The sequence below is a fragment of the Corticium candelabrum genome, chromosome 8 (assembly GCF_963422355.1).
Source record: "Corticium candelabrum chromosome 8, ooCorCand1.1, whole genome shotgun sequence".
In the NCBI taxonomy this organism is placed as follows: domain Eukaryota; kingdom Metazoa; phylum Porifera; class Homoscleromorpha; order Homosclerophorida; family Plakinidae; genus Corticium; species Corticium candelabrum.
Genome location: NC_085092.1, coordinates 1015984 through 1035625, shown reverse-complemented (window position 1 = coordinate 1035625; position 19642 = coordinate 1015984). Strand labels below are relative to the sequence as shown.

The 19642-nt window shown below is 41.9% G+C and overlaps 1 protein-coding gene across 1 annotated transcript; it reads right to left on the bottom strand.

Annotated features, from left to right (window-relative positions):
- Positions 1-10581: 10581 nt before the first annotated feature.
- Positions 10582-13147, bottom strand: LOC134183423 (uncharacterized). Its single transcript, XM_062650953.1, has 2 exons — positions 12661-13147; positions 10582-11589 (listed from the first exon to the last, which is right to left on the bottom strand). Exons 1-2 carry the CDS (start codon positions 13067-13069, stop codon positions 10817-10819), a joined length of 1182 nt encoding a protein of 393 aa, XP_062506937.1. The 5' UTR covers positions 13070-13147; the 3' UTR covers positions 10582-10816.
- Between the last annotated feature and the right edge of the window lie 6495 nt (positions 13148-19642).

The window sequence follows — 19642 nt, the reverse complement described above, 5'->3', positions numbered from 1 at the left end:
AAACGGGATGGCAAGCATTGACCGAGATATGATACTCTGCGACCGAGAATAGGTGCGATCAGTTTTCAAGTTCTACAGCAGCAACGTTACGACGGATGCTGACGTGACCCGCTCTACCTAGTTGCTATCCAGTAGGGCTATGACGCTAGCGTAGCAGCTAGGTCTGGCTGCAGCTCTTTGGCAGAGAACGAGTGACCGAGATTAGGAAATGTCCGAGATTAGATCCGGGACTCTAGTCCAGGCAGCTGTTAGAGAAGTAATATGTTCTCTTTTTACTAAACCCGTATAAACAGATGGAGACTTTTGCCGTTATTACACGTCTCTACGTAGGTTGGTTCAGCGTACGGAAGAAAGATGATGAAAGGGTTACATAATAATCTTCAAGCAGGAGAACTTAGAGTTGGTGACAAACGCATTGGACGCATTCTAAGACAAGTTGCTCCTGGATATCATGGAAGAAGGCAGTAACTAGCTCATCGGCAAATAAATCCTATGCCTTACTACGCTCAATATCCTGGACATAAAATGCCTATAGATCAAAATGAGAAACTTGTTAAGTATGGAACAACACACGTTCTTGCCATAGACGGTTACAGTGGTTTTATTCTTGGTCTAATTACTATGCCAGTCAAGAACAACCTTATAATTTATAATCATCTTTTTAGACCTATACTTTAGCAGTTTGGGTTATGGGACCAGATCCGCGTTAACCATGGGAGAGAGTTCTATCTTCTCCTGTATGTGCAGAACACCTAAGTTATCTAAGACGAAATCAAATGAGAGCACCTCATGTGCAGTCTATGTCAAGAGAGGTACTTATGCATTGTGCACTCATGCATGTTATTCTACTTCTTACAGCCTGTGATGATATGCATCTTTTGCTCTCTGAAACAGAATCATCCTGCTGAAAGAATTTGGGTAGAAGTCAATCAAAGAGTGAATTACCCGACAAAACAAGCTCTCAATGCTCTAATAGAGGTAGACCAGCTGAACATGATGACCCTATTGTTAGATTTTGTTTGTCCTGGATAACGATGAGAGTGTGTCAAGTCGGAATTAAACGTTGCGTTCTTGCCTGGAATAATCATTTCATTCCAAGTATGAGATTTAGAATGTTGCGTATACAATGAGCTCGTTTGAAATCGTTGTAATTGGTGTGGTATACATTAACTTTAGGAAAAGGTATTCCTAGAGACAGAATTCAGATGTCCATGCATATAGTGTGGGGGCGTCCTTTAACGATACAGGAGGAAACCCCTAATTGATGTTGATACTGATATTACAGGATCTCTAGCTGCGTGTTGTTGCATTCTTAGCTAACTACAGACTCTGTAGAAAGGTTACGATACAGTACAAACGCAATTCACGCGATCATGCAGTACGTTGCTTGGTTGGTATTGAATTGGCGGTTATTCTGCCGGTACAGTACTGTACGACATACGTAAATGTAGTAGTTGGACGCGGTACCGTCGAGGGGAGGGGCGTGTCAGCAGTACGGTATACGTACGTTCCCTACTAGGCCCTCCTGCCATGAGCACTGCGTGCGTGTCCATCTTTACTATTTTGCTGTCGTAATTCACTTGTAGTCAGTGTGGGTTCTGGCACAGGAGAGACACAACATGAGGTTGCAGAGGTTCTATCTATCTGCGCTATCGGGTAGTGTTCTATGTGATGTACAAAATCTAGACACGAAGTGCAATTTGCAGTTGGGCCAATCGTATCTACAGTAATGACGGGACCATGCACTTCGAGTTACTACTAACTGTCTGAAGCGGCGTACAGGTCTAGAAACACAGTACAGGAAACGTGCTGATGTGATTAGCAGAAACCGCGCCTAGTTTAATTGAATCAGCGTATCAGCACGCGTTGGAATGCACCCCTACGCCGTCCAATGGACTCCCTACCGCGTACACTGCTACTCGTTCTATCAATTTTCTTTTTCTGATGTACTCAAATTATTTGAGAGAACGGATGAGCGTTCAATTTCTGTTAGTTCAAATCCGACCATCAGTTCATATATACAACTACGTCCGCTGTCTCGTCGGCAAATCAATTTCTAATATACTGAACATAAAAATTTACAAACTTGCAATAATAAAATTTTAAATTTTGATTTTTCTAAAAATTAAAATTTGCAAATGTAATGCAAATTTTTTAAAAATAAAAACGTTATGTAAAAAATTAGAAATTAGAAATTTAAAAATTAAAAAATTAAAATTTAAAGATATAAAATTTAAAATTTTGAAAATTTAAAATTTGAAATGGCCGAAAGGCCCACTGAGCATGCACAGTCAATTGGACCGAAAAAGTCGTCCAAATTGTTGAAATACAGAACACCAATCCGCTGACCTGCAAGATCAAAGACTGGAACGGGGGAGAATATCGAGGGCTCCTTCTACAAACCAGAGTTACGAAATACGTACTAAGACGTCTTTCGTATTGAGAAGATGATACGGAGAAAGAATCGACGAGCGTCGCGATATACGTTCAATAGTTGGGTGTCCATAGACGACCTCACCACCCTCGGATAAGATCTTTGATAGTATTCCATAGTTGCTCGTATTTGATGAGATTCTTATTGGTGGTGGGGGCACAGCTTTGGGCTTGCTCTGGAAGACCCATTCGCGTGAAACTTGGATAGAATAAAAACCAATTTGATTGGTTTTCTTTGGTGGAATCTATACCATATTGTTTCTTTCTGTCAAATTCTCATCGCGACCGTCCTCTTCTCAGCCTCGGTGAGATTGAAGAGTTCCAATTCTTTTTGAGGTGGTACTTGATGTTGTATTTAGATCTTTGGGGTAGTCGGTGTTTGACCTCTCTTTCGGATGTTCCACGTCGTGATGCTGCCACATCCCACGCATTCGTATTCGCATTCGTATTCTCATTCGCACCCTTTTTAAAATGTTGCACCACACTCACATTTTTTATGTATGGGATGGATCCATTCCAATTTTGGAGGAGGATGGAGGGCGCAATACGTATACCAACACTCGTCGTTGTAGTGGATGGTGGTCTTACAATGAGAACATTGGATGACCTCTCACTGTTCGTGGCAGGTGCCAATGCCGTAACGATCGTCTGCTTTGCACGTACACAACATCCTATAGCTAAAGGTATTTTACTTCTCTAGTAGGACGCAACATTTATATATAACCGTTTATATAACTATGGAGAAACTCGAGTACCTATTACATTTGTACGGCAAAATCATATCAGTGCGGTGGCGCTCGATAGTGGATTGCGCGATTTTAATGCGCCCGCTAAGGAGCTCAAGTATCTATTGGAGATATTCAAGCAAGATCAAAACGGTGGTACGGCGCTCGAGTGTGCCCTTCGGAAGAAGGAGCTATTTTACCTTTTACAGTTGCACGAAGAAAAGATTATCGCGTGATGAAGCCCTCGACTCGGAGTTGCGTGCGCTGAGATTTTCCATAGAAATTGGACGTAGAGAAACCATCAAAATTCTTGGACAAAGATGTCACCATTGAAAGATTAGTCGTGCGACGAGCCTTGTTGTATGTCCGGTTTCCACGAGAAGACCGACGAACCGACATCCGAGTAACCAAACATATCCTTTCTATAGGATTAATGGTGATGATGTTAATGAGTCTGCTCATTCTGAATCGATAGCGGCCCAGATGTAACACAATTGCACGATTTGTTCGTGATTCTCCTCTTCGGCACATGTCATGGCCCATTCGAGGTCGGTGGCTCCCCCATCTATGGCATAGAATCACGATCCTAATGTTACCGTATCTGGCGGCGTGAGCCATGGCGGCGTTGAATGCTTCAGCACCCCAATCGTGACGAAGGCGCACTATAGATTCGTGGGCGTTGTATGCAACCTACCATAGCCATGTCGACGTCGTTGGCTCCCAAATCACGACATAGTCGCACGATAGATTCATGGTCTTTTTCTGCGGCATACGCTATAGCCCGGTCGATCTTGTTGGCTACCCAATCGCGACACGGGCGAACTATGGACTCGTGATTCTTGCATTCAGCACACACCATAGCCTTGTCGATGTTAGTGGCTCCCTATTTGTGACATAGTCGTACTATATTTCATGGCCAGCGTCAGGCCATGCATTGATCGAAATTGGTGATACGCCAATCACGACACGAGCGCATAATGTTTTCTTGACCGCCACTTGCGGCCCATAACATAGCCGAGTCAACATCAGTGGCTCCTAATTCTCGGCATAAACGGACGACTTCCTCATGGCCCATACCATGACTTCTTCGAGATTGACCTTGTCATAGTTGTGACACAATCGCACGACGTGTATATAACCGCCGTATGCAGCCATGTTCATAGCCTCTTGGATACGAGTGGCGCTGAGTTGTCGAGCCAGATGCCCCATAACGGTATGGCCACAAGTGGCAGCCATGGTCATGACTTGATTAGGAGAAAAGGAATACTGGTCTGTAATGAAATCTTTCATTGGGATGCATTCGACCACCTAACCAGTAGACTCCTAGCCGTCGTTGAAAATGTATAGGAAAAGTGGCAGGAGATTCGCTATGATAACGCACCGCTTGAACAGCGGTAAGAATTCTCAAAGATATAATCGCTGTGCTATATACTATAGATCACATCTAATGCGACGCTCAACACGAGTTTTCGCGTCTCGGGCGCCGAGTGAGGGTGCGCGTCCGAGACGAGGGAAGACACCGGATAGACAAGATATATACATACTTTAGACTCACGAACGGGAGACAGTGGGTGAAGGAGTGAAATAGCTGGAGTAGGATGACAAAAATAGCTATTTGTATTAGAGAGATCCAAGTGAAATACTAAACCACGAAAAATGGACATTTGTCTTGGAGATATCCAAGTGGTCCAGAACCGGCACTCTATATACTACTGAACAGTACAGTTGCCCTTGTAGCGCGGTTACACACTTGCTCAAGTTTGCTGCCGATTGGTTAGGCTGCATCTGAACGTCCGAAGTTCTTGGACAACTTCAATTGAAGTGAGTAAGATGAAGAAGAAAGCATTCGCTCTCTTCACAGTCCCTAGTGAGTAGTTTTCTCACTGCTCTAGAAGTAAGCAACTTGGGATAATAGTGTTACCTGAGTTTGAAATTTAAAAACTCTATATATATTAGAGATTGTCTCAAGTGACCCGGAGTCATACTGCATTTAACTCAGTTGCAAAGAATCCAATCTGTACGTTTGGGGCTGGTGAATTGTTGCATACAAACCTTGGTGATTCGTTTCAACGCACACTCATTGTAATCATGTTAGGTTAAACGTTAATCAAGTAAGTCAAGTTTCGTGACGTGAACATGCCGCTGCACGTCATGAGCTGACGTACGGATTTGCAACCAAGCCTTTCCTCCGTGCGAGCAGTTCGAGTGAAGCAACTCCTCTCACGTGCGAGCATGCAAACAGCACGTGAGGTAGCGCAGTGGGTACGGAGGAAGGCTTGGCTCGCAAGGCTAGGTCATAACTATAAGGCGAGAGGAATGTAGTGATGTTGTGATGACGTTGCTAATTAGATTAGCCTAGCTTATAGAACACTCTGTTGTTTACAATATAGTAGTAGATTAGCGTACGCTGGTATGGAGCAACTGCCGTGTGTCTGCGTTGCGTTGTGTTTGACAGAGTCCCATTGTTACAGATGAAAGGAAATATGTTCTCTTTCAGATGATCGAGTCTAAAGCCAGCATAGAAAATGACGGTGCTCTGTTTGGCGTCGCAAAGCTGAGGAATTTCTTTCATAAATTCTGTCCAGCACGAGGCTACTGTGATGGTGTGGAGATCGATGTGTTGGCATGGTGTGGGGTCACTGGTGAAACTGGAATGTTGTTTGGATACTACGGCGTACCAGCAGGTTTTTAGTTGCACTTCATGCTTACAGACGCAACGGCACTGATAGGAGACGACTTTGGCTTCCATCAGAACGTCGACAACGCGCCAATTAAATTCACACGTCTCGGTCAACAAGACAAATAGCTACGCTGGCATTACGTCACACTGTTGGAATGGCCGCCAAAATCGCCTGATGCCAATCGAACTGAGTACTTGCGACTTGAAATCCAAACTGCTGCCAACCGTCGCCAACCAATAACTGCAGCTTTACAAGAGGCGTGGCAGCAGATTCCAGTCCTTTGCAGCAGCCGTGCGTGTGCGGATCTTGGCAAAAAGCGTTCCGCGACGTCTGGACGTAATGAGGAGGGTGAGAGGCGGCAACACTCGGCATTGAGGAACTGATGAACCGAATCCTCGGTAATCAAAATTACGCTTGACACCCGGCCTGCTTTCCGTACCCAGATCCTAGTGGGCAGCTGATACGGCCGGGTTGCGGTAAGCTTTCAGCAAACAAGCGTATCTGACTATTTTAAATCTTGATTGTCACATTATTTTAGAAGTACATTTAGTCGTCGCAGCCGTGTCGTTTACCACAAACATGATATATGTGTAGAGATACGTTAATGCGCCAGAGGTGTTGGTGTCCGAGGCAAAGCCTGGATCTCCAAGGCTACGTGTTTTGGCATTTTGGGTAATACGAACAGCTTCACTAATCCGGACGGGCTTGGCACAGCGCTTTTCGGATTAGCATGCTTTTGACTGTACTACATACCCATAGTGGGGTATTCCTATAATTTTGTCCATGCAGGTATAGATGTATATACATACACTATATATATATATATATATATATATATATATATATATATATATATATATATATATACATGCTTGTGTGTGTGTGTGTGTGTGTGTGTGTGTGTGTGTGTGTGTGTGTGTGTGTGTGTGTGTGTGTGTGTGTGTGTGTGTGTGTGTGTGTGTGTGTGTGTGTGTGTGTATTTATATATATATATATATATATATATATATATATATATATATATATATATATATATATGCATGTTCGTCATGTTATAAACTCCCTAAATCATCAAAACTGTCTAACACAATCTAACTTCATTATGCATAGACTAATGCTAAATAAATGTTAATTAAGTTAAGTAAACTACGGTGCAACTATGTCTCTTTCAAACAAAGGCTGTATGAACAATCTCCATTGATGATTTTGTACAAACTTCGTCTGCTAGTAACCGGTCTTTGTAATGCATGGCGATCACTGATAGGTGTGCAAGACGCTCCTCTGCCATGGTAGACCTTGTATAAGTCTTCAGTCTCCTCAGTAGAAAATATGACGTCTCTGCTTCTGCACTTGTGATAGGCAGTGTACATGCTATCAATAGCAGACGATGAACATTCGGGTACAACCGAGAGTCACAGGCTCCCAAGGCCATGAGAAGATTAAGTAATTGTTGGGTATGGCCTTCTTGCACTCTTGCTCTCTTTTCCTTGCTTCTTGCATTTCCTGGTATTTGCTTTCCCATACTGACTTACACCTTCTCACTTCACTTTCTAGAGACTTCGGGAATGGAAGATCGGCTTTCCATTGGGTCAACGTCGGAACGAACCAGAAGGGTAAGCACTAGACACAACAATGCTCGGACATTACCATGCTCACCAATAGATCGTTCACGCATCTGAAGAAGCAGGAAGTCTAGGAGGAGTATCGCAACGGATCGTTTGTAGAGCTCAATCGGACTCCGACTACTAGTAGGTGTACATGTATTGCTCCGGTTTCGCTCTAAGTTCGTTTTTCTTGGAACAGATTGAACGGATCCAATACTGTTTGCCAGTCGCAGAATGTCTTGATACTAGATGTCAAAAAGGTTGTGTATATCCTGCCTTGTTGCTTTCATTCTTTCAGATGCGTATTGAGTGAACCATTCCCTACGCAACAAAGATATCCTTGTCACGAGTTTGGAGTTTCGCTGCCAGATGTCTCACTTTGTCAAGAATCTGCTTAGTTATTTTTAATTAAATATTGGAAATGAGCACAATGCGGCTTCAAGACCTTGTGCTTTAAATCCGAGGCCAACAAAGGGGGGGAGAGGGGTGAAACCCGCACAACCCTACCCTAGATCCGCCACTGTTATGGAGATGCCTGCACCTTTAGTAATTGAAAGTAAACAGGTTTTGGAATGTCTTAAAGCTTTAACCTAGAGGGTCGAGCCCTGGTGCTTCACAGCTTCGTGCACAACACTTGTTGGATGCTATTTGTGGCACAATAGCCCCATCAGGTCAATCATGTCTGGGTAGCCTTACATTTTTCATTAATAATCTCATAGCAGGAAAACTACCCACTACAATTGCTCCTTGGCTTTGTGGTGCACCTCTCACTGCCTTGAAAAAGAAGTCTGGTGGGTTCAGATCCATTGCAGTTGGTGAAACAATTAGGTATCTTGCAAGTCGATTATGTTGCCTATCTGTTAGACCTCGTCTTGAAGAGCTCTTGTTGCCTTATGGCCAAGGCGGAGTGGGGATTAGGGAAGGATTAGAAGTTGCTGTGCATACAGTCAGATCCTTCATTGATACTCATTCTGCAGAAGAAAATCTTTGTTGTTAGAAGGTCGACATAACGAATGCTTTTAACTAACGTAATAGGAATGCTTTTTTATCGACTACATAAGGACCCACCTGATTTGTTTCCATGGGCTGTCTGGTCTTACCACTGAGCAGGAGAACTTCGTTTTGGTAAACGCCGTCTTCTTTCTAAGGCAGGAGTTCAACAAGTGGATCCCCTAGGTCCTCTGCTTTTCAGTTTGGTCTTGTTGGACCTTTTGGATGATATCGCCAAAGAAGTGGCTGCTCTTCGTTTACAACTGTGGTAGTTAGACGATGAAACTTTTGTTGGTGAAAGAAGTTCAGTTGTCTCTCTGTTTCATTCTCTGCTATCCAAGGGTCCAAAATATGGTCTTTACTTGAACTTAAAAAAGTGTGAAGTTTTCTGGCCCACTGGAGATCAAACATTTTCAGAGTTTTCACCTGAAGTTCAACGTGTGGCAGAACAAGGAGAATGAATAGAATTACTGGGATCTTCCATTTATGGAAACGAGGAATTTTCTGAATCAGCTTTTCAAAGTGATCAATGCAGAATGCGATCTCATGAATATTGATGGTCTTCAAATTGAATTTCAACTCCTTCGAAGTTGCTTATCTCTTTCCAAAATTAATCATCTCCTTCGTACTGTGCCAGCAGAGAAAGCGCTTCGTTAATTGTCATCTTTTGATCAACATCTTCTTCGTGCCTTTGAACTCCTGTCTCATTCTTCTTTGGCAGACGTTGCTTGGAAGCAAGCATCTTTGCCAATAAAATATGGTGGTCTTGGTTTACGATTAGCTAATAGAGTCTCGTGCTTGGCTTTTATTGGGAGTTTTTATTCCACTCGAAAGTTGGTATGTCGTTTCCTTGGCGTTTCCTCAATTGGCAAAATTCTATTTCTCAAAGTGAATAGTGAATCGCAGGCTAGAGACATGTTCTTTACTACTTATGAAAATGTTCATATAGACACTGAGATAAACGTTGCTTCTCAGCAATCTCTTCAGAGCCAAGTGGACAAATGGGATTTTGATCTATTTAAAGAGTCTTGTTCTACTAGAGACAAAGCCAGGTTGAACACTATTTCTGAGCGTCATGCCAGAGCATGGCTTACAGCCATTTCCAACCCCAATCTCGGGCTTGCCATGAGTCGCCATGAGTTCACGATTGCTGTTCACCTTTGGCTCGGTCTTCCACTGTTTTCTTCACCTCCAAATGCTGTCCGTTGCATCTGTGGCCAAGTATTGGATAAGTTTGGTGATCATCTTCTTGGTTGCCGGAAGATTTCTTTGCTTTCTAGACATCATGATGCATTGAGAGATGTCATTTTTCAAGCTTTGCTAGTAGACGATAAAGGAACTGGACGAGACAAAGATCTCTTTCAGACAACTATAGTCGATGTCTATCATCCAAACGTTTTGTTTGGCCGCCCGGCTTATTTTGATGCAACCGTGTGTAATTCTTTCCAGCAAAGATTTGTGTCGCATTCAGCAATCAACGCCGGTTTTGCGGCTTTAGAAGGAGAAATTTCAAAGTGTATGAAGTATGACACCCAAGTGTTTTCATCTGGTGTTCTCTTCTTTCCACTTGCAGTTGAATCATTTGGGTCATGGTCGGATGTCAGCTTAGATACATTGAAGACTATAGCATCTAAAACTGTTTTTGTTAATTAATACTATTCCTTTTAGTCAGACTTTAAATAATCTGTTGCAGCAATTGTCAGTCAAGTTGTGGTGGTATAATGCACGCATGATTCTCAGTAGATTGTTGTTAGACAATAATGACAGTAATTTTAGTTCATGGGATTTGCCTGTATCGTAGATTTGTTGTGTTGAAACATATAATATAATATATATGCTATTATTTTAATCTTAATTTGGTTATCTGCAATTACTCACAGATTAGCACATTTTAGTAGCGGTATATTTTCTCTAGATTTGCTTTCACACTCTAACTTTCGGTTTATGAGGCAGCAATGCGCTTAGCAAATATTTGTCTTAACCAAATTGTTCTCCGCGCTCTTCATTTAATTAAGCTACCATACTTGTAAAACAGAGGCGATTCGGTAACGCTGCATGTGTTGAGCAGCTATAGTAACTGACGGTGACAACATGCATTTTGTACTGTACACTTTGATCAATTGCAAATGTATCTTAGTCAGTGACTGTTACATGGTTGTATTGCAAGCATGTACATAGTCAGTTGCAACGCTTATAATACCAACAATATAAATAATCTTTCAAATACAGAAATGTCATGCAAAAACGCAAGTGCATGCTTACGATATGCAAAAGTGTTGAGGTCTAGCACAATGATGCTCAATATCTAGTTTACTGAGCATTTCGTTCATTTCGCGGAGGAGTTCGGCTTCTGCTTCGTCTTCCCTCTTTGCGTAATCCGCCATCAGCTTTCTGTTTTCTTGTCTGCTTCAGACTGTTTTTCCATGTAAGTCGAGATGCGCTCATTTACTTGATCTAGCTCTACCGGTTTGTAAACTTGGTCAGAGAGAGCAATTTCTGCTAGCAGCATATCTCGTGACTTGGCGCGTGTTTCCTGTCCGAATGTGTAAAGTAACGATGGGTTGTCAATGTGCAGTACCTTCTTTACCATTGACGTGACTCTGTAGCCTGGTTTGTTCCTTTTCAGAACAGCCATATCAGCAGAAACCCTCTCAGGATTCATGAATTGGGGAAATTTGGTTCGGATGATTGTCGTCCACTTGCATATTTCTGGAGTGAAAATAACTCTCGAAATGATATCCCATGCGTAAGCGTCTTGCTTTGTCGGTCTACCACTGATTAAAAAGAAGACAGCATTCAATCCTTCCTTGCACATATAACAAACTTTTGCTAGACGTTTCAGCACTTGCTCTTCAGACAATGAGGTATCTCCGAGCCCGATTGTGTCAACTATGTTCAAATCGTATACGGTTTTATTCCACGTGACACGTACCATCTTCTGAATAATGTCTCTCATTTCACTATCGGCTCCATCGCTTTCTCTGAAGAGCTGTTGTTCGGGATCGTCACTGTTACAACCCGCGATGACATTAGCGCAGGTTGACTTTCCATTTCCCGTCCTACCGATCAGCACGACCGTGCGCTTGTTGTTTGAATTGTTCTCTTTTGTTTTCTTTGCCATCACCGTAGACTGAAAGTCCTTACGCCAGGAACGCTCTATCAAATTTATCTTATTATACATGTGTTAATTCAATTTGCTTAAAATAATTATTATTACAATTTGATCGTGCATACGTAACAATGCTTTAGCCCATTGGTCAAAATAATTACAAATAATGGATTTGAACATACTTAGCAAAACGCGCTAAATTTATTTATTTATCGTAAAAGTCACAATTAGTTGTAACGAAATATTTAGTTCTAATTTAACAAAGCAAATATAATATATTTTACTTAAATTGTTCAGCAGCAAAAAGAATTATTCACGTGGAGGTACAGTATTGACAAGTAGCAAACTGACACGAGAGTTCAGCTGTCAAATTTGTCTGCAATCCCATACTCATGCAGCCGGCGTTTACAAGATAATTATAAATAGAACGTTTTCTCATATCTGAATATCTGTACACAATGCTTGCAAAGGAATCTTACAGAGAGACAGTAATTAGGGGTTCTTTTTAAGCCAAAGGCCATAGACGCAAAACAAAGTGTCATTTGTACCGTTTATAGTCGAGCGTTAGGTGGCTCTGAGAGTTTTTTACTAAGTAAATGTAAAAATTATGCCCTCCAACTTGACGATCAACAACTGCAAAGAAATTTTAGAAAAAAATATTTGAATTTCGTACTCTATGCAGTATAACAATGTTCAGCAAAACTACATAGATGTGTACAAGCGTTTTCTGTTGTCTAAGAAAGGTTACTAAGTTAAAGATTTTTAACATCAGAAAGCGCGTTCCGACAGAAAATGCCTACTGAAAGCTCACTGTAGTTCATGTACTCCGATGTACATCACTTTCAAGCCCCGCCCCCAACTTGCCAGTCGCTCCGCCGTTCTTTGATAGCTGTTCTGATCTTTGTTCTGTTACCAGTAAAAAATTTCTATCATTTGCCAGTCATATAGTTTAATCCAGATGTAATGCAACAAAACGCAATAATTATTTTAAATGGAATACCATTCTACAGTAGTTGTTCATGTACTAGTAGCATCACTATTTGGATGCACAATTCATACAACACGAATCAAAATTTACTAAACAGACACGTGCACAGAGAAACACTGAAAATTGATACCTGTATTAGTAGAAACTAAACCTTGGGGTGGATCGAACTTTCCACGTGAAGTTTCGTGTAACCTTTCTTCTCCAACTGTACGCTGCCTGCATCCTTGAGAGTCTGGACGAAGAAGCTTCTCTACATGTCTTAATGCGCCATCTTCAACTTGTAAGAGTACTTCACAGAATGCATGGAATGATCCAGGACCTTGTGTACGAAGAATACGCAACATGTCCTCAGCTAGATCTGTTTCTGACTTATCCGATCGCGCAAATACTTCTTCTTCGTCTCCACGAAGGAGTTTCGCACTGTATAGCAAAGAAGCAAGCCGATTTCGGCGTGGGAACAGAACTTTAGCCACTTCCGTTGTGAGGGGCCTCATCTTTTCCCATTCTCTGTCTATTCCTGACGTTTGTCTTTCAGCCATGATATCTAGCAAACGACATAAAAGGCTCCACGCAAATAGCTTAGACTTGACACTCAATAACAACGCCGCTCATGGATGCGTGATCATTGGCTCACGTGAAATCAGCATTCTTGCAAATAATTAGAGACCTGAGAGGGGCGCCATTTTATGAAGGCGTGGCTCTATAGACTCGTACAGGGTTTGCAACTCAAGTTACTGTGTTGAGAAGAGTGATAACACAGTCTGAGATTTGACGGCGTATGTCTCTTACGTCCATGAGTCTAGGCAGGCAGGTTTAGAGCTACGCTGGAGACATCTGCAGAACTCGAGCAAGTCTTTCTTAATCAAGTTGTGTTGTAATTATATAATATTCTTCCAACAATCTGAGGCTAAGATATATTGTAGTGTACACTTCTAGATCACCATTGACGTATGTTGGCCTTCGATCAGATGTGGACAGTCGATCCGCCAAGTGCGTTATTTGCGTAAGCGAGGTCAAAATTTAGTTTCTAATATCCGGGGATTATGCGCTTGCTGCAGCGGAGACGCCTGATCGTTTTAGCAAAGACGAGGACCATTACAGCCAGCAACGTGTGCTAAAACTATGGATATTGTTAAATATCTATCATTTCTACGAGTTTGACTGGAATCAACTGCGTTTCAGATGGGAAGGAGCGCGAACACCTTCAGAGGGTACGTGACTTCTTTGTCTGTGCACTCTTGTCTCTTGGGCTATTTCTGTTTGAAATGCATGCAAAAAGTAGAAGACACGAATTAACGATGCTTTTGATGTATGATGTTGTGTGCACTGCCGTTTTTCGCCGATTCAGGTGTAGCAAAGTGCCCCACCTATCGACCGTCCACACGCACGGGGAAGTGTGTAGAGACCACATTTCTGCGCCTGAGAATAAGTTGGTGGGCTTCTCGATTTGCAATCCACTAGAACTGATTATCTTGTGTCTGTTCAGCGATTTTCTTGATCTGGGTCGCGTTTCTAGTTGTAGTTGCATTTACCAGTAGTTCTTGGATTCTATTTACTGCAACAGCTAGAGGTAGGTGACAACTATGCCTACTCTTACTGCCGTTTTTTTAACTTTGACAATAAAATTTGTATTGCAAGAATAGTCCTAGGTTTTCCAGTGTTTTTCAATACTACAATGAGCAGGTGGAAGAGAGGAGAGGATGTTCACCCAGGGAAGAATTGTGTGTCATGTAGTGTTTGTGGAGGCAGTTTTCTTCATCCACACAAGCAAGTGGAACGAAGAATTTAAGGAGTAGATCATGACGTCATCTCAGTTTGATATTCAGTCTTGCTTGTGTCCAAAGTTTAGTTGATCGTCGAGAAGGAAGTGGGAAAATGTTCCATATCTATGTGTGCATATGGATGCAGATGTTCCAAGAGAATTTGACGAAGAAGAGCCCTCATCATCTGATTCTTTGTCGCCAAGTGTCTATTGACTGTTGTGTTGTCTTTTATGTTGTGGCTTTCATGCTATCATTGTACTCGTCTGTTCATCATTTGTGCGCCCAGAAGAAAGTCCATTTTACTCCTTCAAAAATCCAAATTTATCAGAGAGAGTCATTTCCTAGAGGCTGTTGAAATAACTTTTAATTTATTTATTCTAAATAAATGTTTTGTAATAAGTTGTGGACTATCTTAATTAACAGCAACTAACAACAACAGCAGCAATAACAATAATAATAATAATAATTATTATTATTATTATTATCCTAGGGTTAAAAATAATAATGAAAATAATTAATAATGGCAATAGTAATGAAAAATCATAATAGTAAATAATATATATAGTACAGGCATCATATGGTTTGACCTTGAACAGATTGCAACAGAACCTCTCTCAAATGTTTCCTACACAGAAAAGTGTGCTCTATAACATACTAAAAGTGTTAGTAAATTCTTTGAGGGGAAGTGAGCGTATCACCTCTGGTAGCATTCAAATCACGCGACCTCCAAAACTATCTCTTTGTCTAACTTACAGTTCAACTGAAACACGGATATCGCATTGGGTACTGTAGAAAGACTATAGTGAATAACAAATACTTCACTCGAGACTTGTTCAAGGCATCTCCACCGGCGATTAGCCGTCGTTTTCAAATTATCGTCGTGTTCTCATGTAGAAACCGCTCTGGCAAGGTTACGATTATCCCTCTAAAACAGTCTACCCTTTTTGCTTCTCCATTACTCACTTTTTCAGACCATGACCAAAATTACAGAGAGTAGCCGGCGTCAAGTTCCCGTACACCCGGGAATATTAGATTTGTCAATGTGGCAATGGACGCGTTAGAGGTGTCTGAAGATTGTATCATATTGTATCTTATTGTTGATGCAGTTCTCGGTGCCTTGGTGCTAGCCAAAACATTTAATGTGACTGTACACGGAAGTTCAGATGACCCAGAATCTAGGAAAGTGGAAACAGAAGAGTTGTTAGTGGCTACAACTTCATCGCACGAGAAGTCTGATAGACATCCAGATCTGGATGAAGCTGCTGTTCTCTGCGAGAAGGTGAAGCAAGGTTCAATGTCTGCAGATCAAGTTTGCCAGTCTAGTTTGATAACCAGAATCTGTGATGCTCTTCAGAGAGAAACTAATTGCCTGTAGTCATCTAAGACTGCTACACTTTGGTTGCAGCACATGCATATGGTTGATATACTTTGCAAGTATATTCGGGCAGAGTGTACTTGTAACTGGAATCGCATCTCCAAACTGCTTCAGAAATGCTCCCTTACTTGGCCGCATGTGGACACAACCACTACACAAAACCTGCATGGATATATCTGTAGCGAATGTCTAATCTCCACAATGAGCAGCCACATGTGTATCAACATTTTCGAGAAGGTCTCCATGTGGCGAGACGAAGTGATCGTTATTGGGCTGGCTTGTCCTTAGATCTCATCATCGAACAGGTGCTCATGAGAAACCTGAAGACCAGCGGGGGTCTCACAAGAAGACGAGGGGTGACTGAGCAGCAACGCCTGACATGGTTGTTGTCTAAGCCAGTTTGTGTTAATGTGAACTGTGCCATGCAAGGGCTGACTGGGGTTAGCTACAACACAGCAGAGCAAAACAAAGATATAACCAAGGCTAGACAAGCTCGTGACTGGAAAAGAAGATACCCACAAAATTCTCAGGTATCTTCGAGATATGAACCCCTTCACTTCCAACACCAGTCTAGAAAGCATCTCTACAGGAGAGCACACAGCACCATCAATGTTGACAAGGCAAAAGATGTTGGAAATGCAATTCTGGTTAGAAAGAAGGGAAAGACTGCTGCAGAGTATAATTTAAGAAGAAAGACCGGGTCATCACTCTAGACACAAAGAATGCAGTCAAGGTTGATGGCATTGCAGTGCAGATTGACCCAAAACTTTCCAGAGATTTACGATAATTGCTGCAAAGGCAACTGACAATCTTGAAGACGTCTTCAGGTATATGGGCAATGCAGTTATCCACCAGACCTCTTCGACTCATCACTATTGCTTCGGGAGCCACTGAAGCCAGTGCTGGCAAATGCCATCTAAAACCTATTGGCACCAGACATTTCTGAGATAACTGGAGAGGTCCAGTATGTGCTGGATGGCGGTGCACTCATTCAGCACATCCCATGGATGCGATCGAGGGGCAACATACCAAGAGATAGGCTCAGTGTACGCAAGGTATGTCTCAAAAGGTATGGGGAAGCAGTTGTCGTGTTTGATGGCTACAGTGACAAATCCACAGAGACACAACGCATAGAAGACAAACAAAAGGGCATGCTGGAGTAACTGTAGCATTTACCAGCAATATGAAGCTTACAATGTCGAAGGCTAAGATTTTGGCCAACAAGACCAACAAGCAGCAGTTCATCTAAATGTTCGGAGATCAACTAGAGATAAACAACTGCAAAGTTCATCATGGTCCAGGGGATGCTGATTTGCTAATTATACAAAAATCAGTGGAGTCTGTGACAATGTCGACCCCTATTCTAGTTGGTGATGACACAGACCTTCTCATCTTGTTGTGCTATCACTCAAGCTTGCACTCTCACAGAGTGTTTTTCCAAACAGAGACAAGAAAGAGCACAAAGAATCCGTGCGTGTGGAACATCCAGGTTGTCGAGGAACAGCTAGGTCCTGAAACATGCACTCACAAGCTCTTCTGCATGCCGTCCTTGGATGTGATACAACCTTCCACCTGTGTGGCATTGGAAAAGAAACTTCCCTTAAGAAGTTCAAATCTAGTATACACTTTCGAGAGCAAGCTAAAGTGTTCGTTGCACAGACAGCTTCCTCAAAGATGTTATTATTGCAGGATTGCAAGCATTGGTTTGTTTGTACAATGGGAAACCTGCAGAAGGACTTGATTCGCTGCGTTATACGTGTTTCTGCGAGAAGGTGGCTACCAAAACATCTCATATTCAACCACAGACTCTGCCATCCACTTCAGATGCAACAAAGTACCACAGTCTCCGTGTCTACTTTCAGATACAACAATGGAAGGTTCTGACGTTGAACTTACGCCAGTAGCATGAGGGTGGAGAGAGAGTGAAGAAAGACTTAAGCCAGTTCAACCTGACTTGCCTCCAGCTCCTGATGAGCTCCTACGTATGATAAGGTCTAATTGTCAGACTGATTGCAGTACATTAAGATGTACATGCAAAAAGCACAATATGAAATGCTTACCTGCCTGTGGCAACTGCAGAGGATCTGGCTATGTAAACTCAGACCGGGTGACACATAAAGGTGGTGATGTTGATGATGATGATGATGATGATGATGATGATGATGATGATGATGATGATGATGATGATGATGATGATGATGATGATGATGATGATGATGATGATGATGATGATGATGATGATGATGATAATGATGATGATGATGATGATGATGATGATGATGATGATGATGATAACGATGATGATGATGATGATAACGATGATGATGATGATGATGATGATGATGATCATGATGATGATGATGATCATGATGATGAAAAAGAAGAAAATAACATTGATTGAACAGATAATAATTATTGACTGTAGTAGCTATTACATCTCAAAAATCCGTTATTTACTTATTATACTTTATACCTTTTACAGGTAAGTAGTTGAAAAAAATTCAGAAAGTTTAAACACATTTACAATTTTACAAAAACAGTGGTGTATACGATAAAAGATGTTGTACAATCGGCAACAAGTATGTTAGCGTATGACCACTTTTGGACACTTCCCCTGCAGATATTCCTTAAGACTTTAGGTATGTTATAGAGGACACTTTTCTATATAGGAAACACTTGAAAAAGTTTGTGTTGCAATTAGTTTATTATTAAAGATTGACTCAAAATTTGGCACAAAATGCCTGCACTAATATGCACACAAACAAGTTCTGTCTACTATGTCTTCATGAGATGTTGTGTCATTTCAAGGTTACTGAGATGTCGCAGAGCTCATTTGACAGCAAAGACCTGGCAAGATCTATTCCAACTAACATGAAATCACTTGATAGAATTGAGACACGGAGTACTTCAAATTATGTCTTTGCTTGGTTGATAAGATTGCGTGTGCAATGTTTGTGTTATGGAGTTTTGTGAATGTTATAGTGGTGGCCATGCACTAAACAGAATCTAGGCATAGTTGACAACTGCATCACACTATAGTTCTTACAAGTTAGAGAAAGAGAGAAAAACATTTCTGGTGCACTGAAAGCACGTTTGATGTTACTATAATTCCGAAGAAAAAAAACGTCTTGTATTTAGCTGCGTCATACCTCCAAACTGCCAGTAGTCGTTCGTGGAAAAGATCGGTGCAAAACTGTCTCTTGAGGAGTTCGAATTCGGCAACACCATTGCAGTACAGGCAAATAGTGTGCCCACCATATTTTGGTAAATGTCGTAGTGTGTGTCACGCTCGTTCTCTTGAAGTAGTCGATTCTTTCAGAATGTCCATCCCACGCAACGACTAGGCACGCGAATTCGAAGAGAGCTTCTACATCGATGCGATAATCCAAAAAGGATGTCTGTGTGGCTTTAGAGTACCCATACACTGCAGTCTCCGATATCGGGTATCTGACTGTCCGAGGACGTACATATGATTATTTATTTGCTGCTTTCTTCCTCGAGTGCTCAACCATTTACGTGCACTCTTTTGCGGGAGCGCGGATGCCCTCGCTAGAAAATAAATAAAGCGCCGTAGCGCACTTGGCGGATCGACTGTGAGAGCACTGAGCGACTAGGATTCGACTTGCGCATGATGGTTACTATAGTAAGTTAACGAATGCCTTTGGACGTCTCTCGCAAGCTCTAGATAACTCTATAACTGTCGAATATCGATTTTCGTTACGATTACATATTAGAAGTGACCGGCGTGTTTAAGAGACGATGAAGCTGCTGATAAGAGTCAGGATCGTGTATTGCTCTTAGAGTCCCTCTTACACACAAGACATAGATCATACCTGCCAACCTCTGCACGTGGAACCCCGGGTCATCGACGCCCAAATTCCCTGTATCTAGTTTACATTCCCGGGACAGCACGTACCAACTGCTACGCCCTCGTATGATAGTGTCTTATTTAGTGTTTCAGAGTCTCCCTCGGC

Coding starts and splice junctions, on each gene's coding strand:
- LOC134183423 (XM_062650953.1), bottom strand. CDS start 13,069: ATGGCTGAAAGACAAACGTCAGGAATAGACAGAGAATGGGAAAAGATG. Junction 11,590..12,660: donor TTTAGTTTCTACTAATACAG/GTATCAATTTTC, acceptor TAAATTTGATAG/AGCGTTCCTGGCGTAAGGAC.